The sequence below is a fragment of the Anguilla anguilla genome, chromosome 4 (assembly GCF_013347855.1).
Source record: "Anguilla anguilla isolate fAngAng1 chromosome 4, fAngAng1.pri, whole genome shotgun sequence".
In the NCBI taxonomy this organism is placed as follows: domain Eukaryota; kingdom Metazoa; phylum Chordata; class Actinopteri; order Anguilliformes; family Anguillidae; genus Anguilla; species Anguilla anguilla.
This window is the reverse complement of record NC_049204.1, coordinates 20,999,330-21,012,341: the sequence shown is the minus strand read 5'-3', so window position 1 is coordinate 21,012,341 and position 13,012 is coordinate 20,999,330. Positions and strand designations below refer to the sequence as shown.

The 13,012-nt window shown below is 40.1% G+C and overlaps 1 protein-coding gene and 1 long non-coding RNA gene across 2 annotated transcripts in view; one reads left to right on the top strand and one right to left on the bottom strand.

Annotated features, from left to right (window-relative positions):
* Positions 1-6,984: 6,984 nt before the first annotated feature.
* Positions 6,985-9,428, bottom strand: LOC118226446. The gene is made up of 3 exons (XR_004765044.1): positions 9,382-9,428; positions 8,113-8,146; positions 6,985-7,514 (listed from the first exon to the last, which is right to left on the bottom strand). It is a non-coding gene; the product is annotated as an uncharacterized LOC118226446 (long non-coding RNA).
* Positions 9,429-12,138: 2,710 nt separating this feature from the next.
* Positions 12,139-13,012, top strand: part of LOC118224950 (vesicular, overexpressed in cancer, prosurvival protein 1-like) — a 56,838-nt gene continuing 55,964 nt past the window's right edge. Inside the window, exon 1 of the mRNA XM_035412829.1 lies at positions 12,139-12,850. Coding sequence (XP_035268720.1) covers positions 12,800-12,850 — 51 coding nt within the window. The 5' untranslated portion in view covers positions 12,139-12,799. The remainder of the gene's footprint in view (positions 12,851-13,012) is intronic.

Below are 13,012 nucleotides of genomic sequence, written 5' to 3'. Positions count from 1 at the left end.
TAGCCTACTGCATGTCTCTGTGGGAGAAAACTGGAGTACCTGGTGGAAACTCACACCAGCATGAGGAGACCATGCAAACTCCACAAAATCCAGAAAATGGCCCCTGTTCTGGATTCAAACTCAGTATCTTCTTGCTGTGAGGAAACATTGCTATTTATGTATTGTATTGTTAATATATTGTCATATATACAGTATTCAAATAAATTAAGTAGTTTTTTACTTCAATTTAATGAATGAATTAAATATTTGAATTTATATAGCACTTCTTCAGATGAGTGCTTTACAGTGATGAAGGGGAACTTGACTCAACCACCACCATGTGTAGCACCTACCTGGGTGATGCACTGCAGCCATTTTGTACCAGAACGCTCACCACTATATAAGCTGGTGTGGAGAGGGAGAGAACAATTTTTTACCAGATTAAAGCAGAGTATGGTTAGGCGGCAGGTTGAGAGAGCAGGGTAGGGAATTTAGCCAGGACACCAGGGAACCCCCTACTTTTTGCAGTGAGTGTTTTGAACTTTTGAATCTCCACAGTGAGTCAGGACTTTGGTGTAATGTCTCATCTGAAAGACAGCATCGCCTACAGCACGTTGTCCCTGTTACTGCACTGGGCTTTCATTCAACCAGCAGGAAGACTGCCTCCTGCTGGCCTACCAAAACCACTTCCAACAGCAACTTAAGTTCTCCAGGAGGTCTCCCATCCAAGTACTAACCAAGCCCACACTTGCTTAGCTTCAACCATTCGGCAGGAGCAGGGTGTATGGTGGTATGACTCTCAGCTGATTAGTTTTCATTGCGGACATTTTTGCAAAAGTATAAACATAGAGCATAGATTGTTGTTTAGGCAAAGCTTTATGAAACACATTGATAATAATTGACCTAATTAATATTTAGATTATATATCATTGTCCATTTCTCATTGCTAGACAGTTATTTTCACCTGCTGGTTTTGGCTGCTGTATTTGTGGTGTCACACACAGTGAGAACGAGGCAGACATGAACATGATTCTTTGCAGGCAGGGGGCGCCATTGAGCTGTATGCACAAGGCTGGTAGAAACATGCATATCTATTGTCATTGCTGTGAATTGCTACAGATTAGTAGTTTCAGTGAATGCACAGTGTTTTGTATTATCCATATAATAAGAAAATAGGTAGAAGGTCACATGGTTAAATCCCTTAAGTACTGCAATTATTTCACTATTAAGGAAATCTACATATTTGCAGAACTAACAAAGAATAAAGTTGAGTACATATTGAATTTCAGATTTTTCAGACCTTGATATTTTTCACATGGGAGATTAGACATATTTACAATGTTTGGAAGTATTGCTCAAGTAAGATTTAAGTGTATAAATCTGCAAATTAATTAACCTTCCACAAATGCACCAACAAAAACCTTTTAAGAGACTCAAAATTGGTTTTCTTGAGCCCAAGTTAGACTTCTGAACAACATCTATATCAATTTATTTTTCAGGATAGCCATGGTGTGCTGCATAAAAATACTTCAAATCTGTCATTTCAAAGCTTTAAAATTTTCTTGGCACTCCCAAACTGAATTATAATACCAAATGAAAAATGTTCTTCTGAACGTCCGCTAAACTTGTCTGGAAAGAAGGACCTTTCCTTCCACTGTCTTATTATTGTTTGCAAATAACACATTGAATAGTGATTTTTGTTTTTAACAATTCCACTTTCATTGATCACACACATTTCTCCTCAGTGAAAACAATTGTGAATTTACAGCATGCTGGAATTAGTTTTCCCATTTATTGTCATTTCACACTTACTCTCTTCCCCACAACGCGCAGGAACTGGTGCCGTGGGCTATGCATGTCAAATTGTGGTCACTCACTCACTCGCTCACCCTCTCACTCACGGACGACCTTTGAGGGACGTTTTGTGCGACGCATGCGCAGGTGGTGCTTCGTTTAGTAGGACGCATGCGCAGGTGGTGCCAGCTAAAATGTGTCTGCGGAAGTGAGTTGCGCCGTGGGTCTGGACGGTTCCGTGCTTGACTGCTTGTTTTTTTTTACAGCAGTAGCAAAGATGAGCAATGGCTTTGTGTTAAATCAGTACAATATCATTGTAAGAATGGGCTTCAGGTCTTGAGGACCTTATCAGCACATTAAAAAAATGAAATGAAAGTATGAATGGATGGGAAACTGGGTTTTTATGGTCAGATAAGCCCAAAGTTGAGCTTTTTGGCCTCACACCAGGGTTGTGTTTGGAGCTGAAAAAAGGAAGCTTATGGAAAGGGGTGTCATACCTACAATGAAACAAGGTGGTCTCTCTGCGATATTAACAGGTCGTTTTGCATATACAGACCCTGGGGCTTTTGTTAAGGTTGATGAAATCATGAACCCCTCCAAGTACCACAACATATTGGCCAAAAACCTGGAGTCCACCCCACCAGGAAGCTCAAGTTTGGTTACAAGGCAAAGATCTTTCAGCAAGGCAATGATCCAAACCATCTCTCACCAAATATATTTGCATACAACAGTAATATTTAAACCATGGCGCTTAATTAGTACAATAATTAATATCAATATCTGCATAATATACATTATCTGTATATTTAACCTGACAATGTTCCATAACCATTATGAGCAAATATTAAAACAATAATTAATATGTTCAAAGCCTTCTTTCCCCCACCATTGCCATGACAACCAGTAGATTGTTCTGCACTTATCTTTCCAGCACAGACTATTTGTCTCTGAAATCCTTCCAGAGTGAATTAGTTTTTTCATGTTCAAGAGAAAACTTTTGAAAATGTGTCACTTTGAAATTGAAACGTATTTTATTAAAAAGAAAACAATGTACTGAATTGAAACGCTCAAGCAATATCCCTGGAGCCGAACACACATTTTATCTGCTTAGTCATTTTGTCTAGTCTTGGTTCTAATGGGAATTTAAATACCATAAAACTTAACTGTATAAAACTAATTACACGCAGCGACTGAATGAATAAATTGGCTATTTAATCAGCCACATTGTGACGTGGGATATTAGATGGGATACCCAGACTCCTTTTAACACCTGCAAAAAATATAATGCAATTCTTTTGCTGACACAAACAGAAATTCAAATGAAAGTATCTGTAACTTGGACTTTACTACATGTATTTCAGTTGGAGATGACAATTACATATTGACCATTTAGAGCAAAGCTACTCAACTGCAGCTTATTCCCTGAACCACTGAGGTAAATTAATTTGTGAAATCAGGGGGTGTATTGCATGGATAGTGCAAATATCTCCACACACTGCAGCCCACAGGACCTGCAGTTCAGTAATACTTAGAGCATAAACAGATGTAATCTGGGCAGTCGATCAAATCAATAAATTCAAATGTGTTCCAATTGGCTCAGCAAAATGCTTTTGTGGAGCAAACAATTATGGCCTTGGGCATCAAAGCATTCTTGCCTTCTTAAATCTTTGTATGCACACAAATACGCATAGTAAATGCAGAAATACACACATAGAAAATTCATATTTATGCTTGTAGTGTGGACACAGTAAATGCATATTGGCGATACCCGTTCGAAAGCATTAGCATTAGTTAATGGCATCCTTTCCAAACACCTCTTACTGAGTTAAAATTCAGCTGGTTTAAAACACAGCAGAAGCTATTTTTGTGTGAGGCTTTAAAGTCAACAGCATTTTTCAATGAACATGTTTACACTGCTGCTTTTCTTTTAGATAATTGAAAATAATTTGTGTGTGGACAAATGGGCATATGGTCTACACAATCAACAATATGCCTATTTCTCTCTCTCTCTCTCTCTCTCTCTCTCTCTCTCACTCTCTCTCACTCTCGCTCTCTCTCTCTTGATCATTTGGAGCTTTTAACTGCTGACACTTTTTGTACCACAGCGTATTACACACTACAAAGCTGTGGAACTGTTTTCCACATTGTCCACAATTAACACCACGGGTTAGTGCTAATAACTGAACAAACCTTCGTTCTGTGAGACAGACATCTTTTGAAACAAACTTTACTTTATTCTCAGGACCTGAATGCCCAGCGCAGTCCCAAGAAAATTGTCAGGCTAATTTTAGATGTTGTTATCTATTGTTCAGTGACTTACTTTACGGCTGAAAACTCAAACGAGCATTCATCTGTGAAAACACTCCATATGTCAGTAACTTGGAAACGAGGTTCTTGAAAATGCCCTTTTGTGACTCCATTTCCTCATAAGATACCTGACAATTGCTTTGGGAAGATTTTTGCTCCCTCTTGGGCACCGGAGGGGGAACCTGAAAATAGGGAAAACTCTTCAGAGGACTATGCCTGCCTTCCCAATCGGAACAGGACAGACATTTTATTACATATTCAAACAGGTGAACACAAGTTGAAGGATGAGCACAAGCATATATTCCATGATGACATTATTTATAACTTAGTTCCACAAAAAACCCCAGACCTTACATCAGTGCATGAGTAACCATCCCAGTGATGGGTGAAGAGTTACTGGACAGCCATTTCAAATGATCAGCAGAAAGTCTAGAGCAGATTATTAAAGGAATTTAGGCTTGGGCATTTGTTTTACTTATTAGTAATAAGATATTACTGACATTACTGAAACAACAAAATCTTTTGAACAATTTAAAAAAGAAAACAGCACTTCTCAAAATGTATAGACAGTGGAGGTCAGATTTGCAGCCAGATTTACATAACCAAATACAATTTAAACTCAGGCAGACTCATTTAGTAAATTATGCAAACATTAACTTCCTGTGGAGCAGAAATCACAGCCTAAAAAATGGCAATTTCAAGCACAAGGCTCTGATGAACTTCTTTTGTTGTAGGCAAGGATACGTCTGTGGCGCTGAATCAGTTGCCTGTGCATTGTGCTACAGCAGCTTGTGCATGACACTATGGTGGGGGGGGGACTGGTCAACAGCCATATATTTATCAAGGTAAAACAGATTTTGCCATTAGACTTTAGACCAATGCTGGCTGTTGTGATGGTGTGCTGGAGGTGGCCACAGATCACATGGTGAGCAAACAAGATAAAGTCAGAGAAGATAAATTCAAAAGGACGCTTGGCTTGCCACGTTTTACTACCAACAGAAATCCTTCGTAACACAAGGAATAGAAAATCTGGCAACCAAAATATCTGTGCAAAGCAGAGCATCCACAACAACCAGATCCATCTCAACCAGATCAACAGCCGTGAAGGGAAGCGCTCTCAGCGTCAGCCTGCGAGTAAGGCCTTCTGTAAGACCCAGTGATTAGGTAATGAGCAGTAGCCATGGTGATAACAACTAGCCACCGCTGCTACTCTGCCTGTGAGTGGGGTTTGCTCTGCCCCCTGGTGGACAGTGCCCCATCTTCCTTCCTGGCACCACACCGCGCCATGTCCCCAAAACATGACATGCAGAAAAAGTGAACATCATAAGCCCTGATAACTAAGAGTGGGCTCTTACATCACACTGCCCCCACTACACCGCGACAGTGTTATATGTACTCCCTAGCTCTGAATAAAGGGTATTCCTTTTTTAAAAGGTCTACATAAGCGCTGTCATCAATTTTAGTGAACATAGGTTGTGGAAAGTTGTATCAGAGAAATGAGTGGCAGGCATAGAATGTGCACAGCAAGTTCCTTCAGGAAACTCTAATTACAGTCGAGCAATCGGGCGGCCCCAGTACCCGCATATGCAATCATCCTGCTGCATACACACAACACTTTTACCACCCAATCACAGGCACACATGACCAGTGGAGCACCTTTTTAAACCAACAATCAGACCTCTCAGTGCTGCTGCTTGCCTGCGCTGCTTTGCATGCTTCACTGCTACTGCGCAGACTTGTGCTCACCCTCCACCACCCCAGCGCCACCTGTTGTTTGAATCTGCTTCTAGATACTGGGAGGTTTTCTAGCATTCCTCCTGTTTAGTCGGGGAGATGTATAATACTCCCTTTTAGATAGGGTGGTGCATGCACTAGTGCCAGAAGCAGATCAGAGAATGTATCTACATATTCATGTAAATATTTTAATATGTGAGTTGTCCTGACTGATATGAAACATTTGCTAAAGGTAATAATGAAATATAAGGAAAAAAGCCAACGAGAGTAGACTGAATAAATAATATTTAGTTTTCTAGGACTGACTGACATTAGACTGAAGGGGAACCCCCCCTTGATTAGAATGAACATGCATAATAACAAAGGGGAAAGGTGCAATTGAGATTATTGTGTTACAGTCATCCTGGTAATTGGCTTTTTAATGGAATGGATGTCCTTTTGCATGTGTTTTTTAATGGACGAATTGAATATCTGCACATAGGACAGACATCTGTTGCATGATGGGCATGCACAATAGTCCAGTCCTCTTAGGTTGTTTCTGCTATTCAATTTAATAATGTTTCATTAGAAAATCACTTGCTACCTTTAAGTAGAGGTTGAGAATGCATGGCTGCTTGGTGTTGCATTTTATCCCTTTTTGAGAGTGCAAACTGAGTGGCAGGCTTATTAAAGCAAGGTGCAGTAATATTAATGAGCTGACAGTGACTACCCTTAGACTGCTAATGAGCAGTAGTGTCAGGTCTAGGTGAAGCTGTGGTGAAGGAAAGGGGGGGTGGGGTGGAGGGGTGGAGGGGTGGGGGGGGCACTGTAGCGCTGGTGTTAATTGGAAGGAGTTGTTCACGAGCACACACAGGTGGCTGCCGCAAATAGAGTCTTTCATTTACATCCCATCATATCCCTCTGCAGCCTCCAGTTGCCTGGCAATCATAGCGAAAGCGCTGCGCACCATCTGCTTGTGTTCCAGCCCTCGCCGTGACTCATGGAAATGAAGCAAGGCCGATGTTTAATTGTGCCGAGCGCAGAACGCTGTCTTTGACTGCTGGAGACAAACAGCACAATGAGATCCCTCTCTGTTCACATAAGTGCCAGCAAAAGGCAAAGAAAGTTCTCTTAAGTTGTGAATGCAATTGGCAACTTTACCTTACTTTATACACTTTCTGTTAACTTCATGTTTCTCATGTGCACCCAGTATTGCATTTATGTTCATAATTAATAAAGATGATGGTCCTGATTTCAGAAAAGCAAACTTCCAAAACAATTTCCCGGTTCCCGAAGTCTGATGAGTGCATGTAAGGAAACAAAAAAGCAATTTTCAGCAATTTGCTCAAAATGAAGAGTTCTTCTTCATACGGCGAGCATTTGCATCTAGATTTCATCTGCCACTTTGGCAGCACTTCAGTCATTGTGTTGCTCTGCACATTAATTGCTATAAAAATGTATTTCTCAGCGTAGCTTATTTGAAAACGTGCTGCCGAATTGTTCATTTTCATAAACGGCTCAAGCGATTTTGTGGCAGCAACGTGCTTTTCAGGATGTTGGACTGACGGGTCTCCCTTGAGGAATCCACCAAAAAAAGCCATGACACGTTGGTGTCCCATGACTTTGAGGCTTGGGTTCCCATTTCTTCCAGCCTCCTGGAAGAGCAGTGTCCATACTCAGGAAGCTTTGCTCCACAGCACCATGGAAGATTCCTGCAGATCCTGACACATACAACATTTCTCAATTGAGTTCACAATTTATTTTTTTTTAAAAACCCTTTATGCTTATGACGACTCATTCAATAAGAAACAAAAATTTTAAAGAGAGATAAGTTTTGAAGCACTGCTTTTAAACATATTTACTAAATAGGTGAACGTGTGATGTGGGTGAAGAGCTTTTTTAGTTTTGGAAATTGAAGAAATGATTGTGCTGGCATTTCGATGTGTTTTTGGCATTTATCTCCAAGCTCTTTGCCACAGACCTTGGATTAATAATAAACAGATATGAACAAATTGCAGAGGAATGGAGATGTTGCACAACAGCTCACATAACTGAAAGCAGGAATTTGAATTTGTTCTATTCAGGTGAAAAAAAGCCTGTTAAACTTCATTCTGGAAGTTGTGGAGGTATTATTTTGAAAAACTCCTCCAAATAAAACTGAAACCTGTTATAACTATCAGCAACATAACAGTATTAGGGCCTCACTTTTATCTCTGATGACAGCTGGCTCATTGCATTAAATCAGCAAATGCTTCAAATACAGCTCAAAACCTCCACAAGCTAGAACAGTTTGTGTGATGTTAATAAATTAGAACATACCATAGCCAGTGTTTCCCCAAATATGGTTTGGCTTCTGTAAAACAGTTCACACAAAGTTCATTGTCATTTTTCATTTCTCTGCAGTCAATGTTTTTTTTTTGTTACAGAAATAGGTCTTATATTGCCTGTGAAAACAGCGGCTAGAAGCCCATATTTCAATGAGTAGTTAGAAATTGCATCACCCATGGTAAGGGAGTGCTCAGTTGGTTTGGGGTCCACATTTCATTGCTATCTAGAAACCCCTGCTGGTCGATTGGGCACCAATAGACCACATGCCAAAGGCACGTGTCTTCCTCTGACTCAGCTCAATATGAGCTTGGCTGTGGGCTGCCACGTCAAAAAAAAAATGCAGGCTGTTGACACCACATTTCAGCGGATAACATGTTTTTGGATGTCTTCACTCTCCAGAATTGGCAGTCTAGATCACACATGAACACTTCTACAAATAGTTGATTGAATATTCCAAATTCAAGAGAAAATTAGGCTGGGTCATGTTCAGCCCCACATTGGCTGCAAAAAAATATTAAGAAAAATGAAATAAATGAATTGGTCCCATTTAAATAGGTAACAACTGACAAATTCTTCAGGACCTGTGATGTGTTTTGAAATCGTTACAGACCTGGAATTGTTGCTTAATCCCTGGTCGCTCTGTGATAAGACTGTGCGGTCTGTCCAAACTGAGGATGATATATCATTCTCAAAAAGCAGAGGGAAGCTCTGCGCTCTTGGACCAGGTCCATTCTATGGTGGAATTGGTGCTCTTTTCCAAGGTGACGTGTAAGAGAATATGAAGCATTAGCCATATGAAAGGTGTCCATTCATAAGGCTAATGTCACGTTAAATTTGCACGGGTACATTTTGCCCGTATAGCGGCGCTATCTCTGTATGTAAATATCATATTTTCTCTTCAGCTGCGCATAAAAACATGTTTAACACAACAGGTCTCCACAGGTCTGACATGTGACACATGTAAGGCTACGGCCAGGTTTCAAACAACATTTACCATTAACTTTGACTAATTTTAAAAGGGTTTAAAATACTTTGTTTTCCTTCACATGAAACTTGGACACTTACATTCAATTGTAAGTCCAAGTTCAATTGATCGATTGAACCCTTGCCTTTACTTACAGTAACATGTGACATTAATGAATGTTGCACATGACATGTGCAAAGTAAATTCTCCCTGGAAACCTTTGCTGCAGTCAACCATTGGTCAGCCTCAGCAACTACATGTTCTCATACTCAACCAATCACACACTAATAGAGCACCTTTTTTAAACCGACGGTCGGACCTCTCCATCGCTGCTCATTGCCTGTACTGCTCTTTGCATGCTTCACTTGCTGCAGCTCACAGACTTGCTCTCACCCTCCTCCACCCCAGCCTCCACCTGCTGTTTGGATTAGCTTACTGGTGGCGAGGTCCTGGGGGGAGGGGCAGGGCAGAGCAGTTAGATATTTCTCCTGTTAGTCGGGCAGATATATCATGCTCCCTGTTTGATAGGTTAGTGCATGCTGGTGCATTCACAGAAGTATCTAAAGCAGATTCATTCAGCGCCAACCAAAATAATTACATTGCATATTCATTAATATATATCTAAATATGTGAGTTGCCCTGACTGAAAGTAGGTTTTAGAATTGATAATGTCATACAAAAGTATGAGAAATATGAAAAATATGATACATTATAACCAAAGCCATAGCTGAAGATGATGATGTCAAAGACAGTTGTCCCTGCTTAACCAATTGCATTTTTTAACTTCTTCAGTACAGCACCCATTAATGCTAGGAGCACGTGGCCAGAAGACCATTGATAGGAACACTGCTGAGGCAGAGTCTTGCCAAACCATTATATTTCCAGCCTGGTCTTAAGATCACTGCAATGTTAAAATTCCACACATGAATTGTGTCTTGCACTTTCTGTATGAAATCACAGGGTGAGTACACTACATTTACTACTGGAGCACAACAATATTCCTGGCTGTATGATAGTAAGAGACAGCCCTAGAAACAAATTCCACTGTCCCCTGCTTAATTTAGGTGTTTGTTATTTGCTAACGTATTCTTATGTTTAGCCTGGTATTTTTAGTGCAAGAGGAACACAGCCTCAATTGTTAATCCTGGGTGCAAATGTGGGCATGCTGGTAGAGAGCTTTGCATAACACCTTTGGCTGCCAATATTGTAAATGGCTACAGATAACAACACTTATCTGTTGCATAACTCTTATATAAAGGGTCACTAGGTACCAGCTTTGAATGATGATTTTAGAAAAAAGGTAAAGAAGAAAAAGAAGTAACAGTTGTCATGTGGTAGAAAGGAAACGGTTACAATTAAATACAATTGTTTACATTTAAAAGTAAGACACAGGAAAAAAATACAGCCAAAGCCATAGCCAAAGATGACGATGTCAAAGACAGTTGTATTATTATTATTATTATTATTATTATTATTATTATTATTATTATTAATAATAAACTTTTCCCAGAACAACACACGTTAATGCCAGGAACACATGACAAGATCATTCAAACCATGCACGTTTCAATCCGTGAAATGCATAGATGCTGATTTTTAGGAGGTTCGTTTTTGGAGTCTGCATCAGTTTTCTCATACTGAGAAACAATAGATCTGTGAAAGCTATTTAGAATATTCTCTCTGCACACAACTAGATGGCAAGGACAAGGATTTTGACATTGAGATATATTGAGAAAACGAAGGCTTCTTTCTTTGTCCTTAACATGAGTAACTGTCCTTATTCTCAGCCTTCTAATATACAGGTGACTTCTGATGAATGATAGCTCATTCTCTGTTCACTGAAGCAGATATAAATTGCACTATGATGTCTCTCATCCTGAAAACCTGTCTACTAAAAAGCAAAACACGAAAATCATATTTTCTCACTTTGACACAATGTTCACATTATTGTATTTTCTGTTATGTTAGTTCTGTATAGTCTTTCTGCACCCTGTCACTGATCACAGCACTCTCACAGAACGGGGAACCCCTCAACTGGGATTAGAACTCTCCAGATTTCTCAATTCCTGTATACTTTAATATAAAGAAAGGCAGTGTCCTTCATTTGAACGTGTGTACAGACAGAGATCGCAGAAGTTCAGTGTTGAAATGTCATCCGATCCTATCTCTGAGATGATGCATTGAGATGGATTTATTTCATGTTCTTCTGACTGATACAGACACAATCCAAGTAGCAGTAGGAAATCCAACTCAACGGTGGCATGCTGTGGTCTTGTTTGGCTTGGCAGTCAAGCATATAAAACAATCAAGTTCTGCAGTCCATTTTTAGAACTCTGGCCATGGGAACTTCCAGAATCCCCCCTAACCAAACCTATTTTTTCCATCCTTACTGCCTCTGTAAAACCTGTTAATCCTGTAGGATGCTTCACAAGATGTATTAAGCCATATGGGTATTTATTGTGTGTGTGTGTGTGTGTGTGTGTGTGTGGAGGGCTGGCAGTGTAGTATAATGGGTAAGGAACTGGTTTTGTAACCTAAAGGTCACAGGTCGTTTCCCGGGTAGGACACCGCCGTTGTACCCTTCAGCAAGGTACTTAATCTGCATTGCTCCTGCATCTATCCAGCTGTATAAATGTATGCAATGTTAATTCTATGTAAAAAAAAAAAAAGTTGTGTAAGTAGCTCTGGATAAGAGTGTCTGCTAAATGTCTGTAATGTAATTTGTGTGTGCGTGTGCATGTGCGTGTTTGTATTTATGCATACATGTGAAACAGTGAAAACGTGATTATGTGGATTCACAGCAGAGGAACATAGATTGCAGTAGAACGCTATTCAAATGAATGTTATCTGCAAACATGTCTCTACTCTTCTTCTAGACACATAACAAATACTAGCTAATATATGAACATCTACATCTGTAAATTCTGTGTTTACAATAGAAAATGAGATATTTTAGATCAGCTACAATGGGCTGTTGGGTATGTCTTTAATGAGCTGACAAGGTTAAAACTAACTTTTTTTTTCTTTTTTCTTTTTACCGTGAAGAGAGACACGTATGCCTGGTAACGATTGATAGAGAAGGCATCTGCGGAAACGGGTGCTGGTCCTTGCCTAGGGTTGCAGACCCCTGTTACGAGCCTGGTGCACTGCTCTCTGCATTTGAGTTTGCAAATTCGTTGAATGGTGGTCGCTTTGGTTTGTGGTGGGAGACGCTTCTGTTAAATTTGGATTCAGTGGACACAGCACGAGAGTTCCTCTGGAGTTCACCTCTGCCTGATCGCTCAGCTGTTCCTGTCCTCTCACTGCCGCTTTCCATCTTTGGAGATAATTCCCAGACAATGGGCGTGGATTAGTAAATTATACATCGTTCTTCTCTTTGTGTTTGTGACTCGAGTGGCTTTCTGTTTAATGCGGTCAGAGAGGTATGCTCTCAGTGACCATGCTATTTTAATAAATCGCTTTAAATATGTTTGACCTAAGTGGGGGATTTAAGAAGACGTGGTATTAACTAGAGCTAGAACATTATCCTACACTGACAGCGGGGATACGTGGTCTCGCGCTTGTTTTCGTACACTCAACACGAACGGATGCGCGCAGGAAGCCGCCGTTTTGCTTTTTAATGTTGCGCTCCTCTCGCGCGATATGAAGTCTACATTGTGATATAGAACCATAATTATTCCTCTTTGAGCGGAGTTGCCAAAGAACAAAAGAGAAATGAAGACTGAACTGTCTGGAATCATCTTGACGCTCTGGATATTTTTAGAGGTGAGTCCCCGCTTATTCAGCCGTGTGTACAGTAGCCTGTGTTTTGGGAAAGACTCGTATGAAATTGTCGTTTACGTGGTACAGTACGTCTTTGTCTTAAGTTACTGTTTTTTTTTGTTTTTGTTTTTTTTTTCATTTTGAGGTGATAAGGTGAAGATAAAT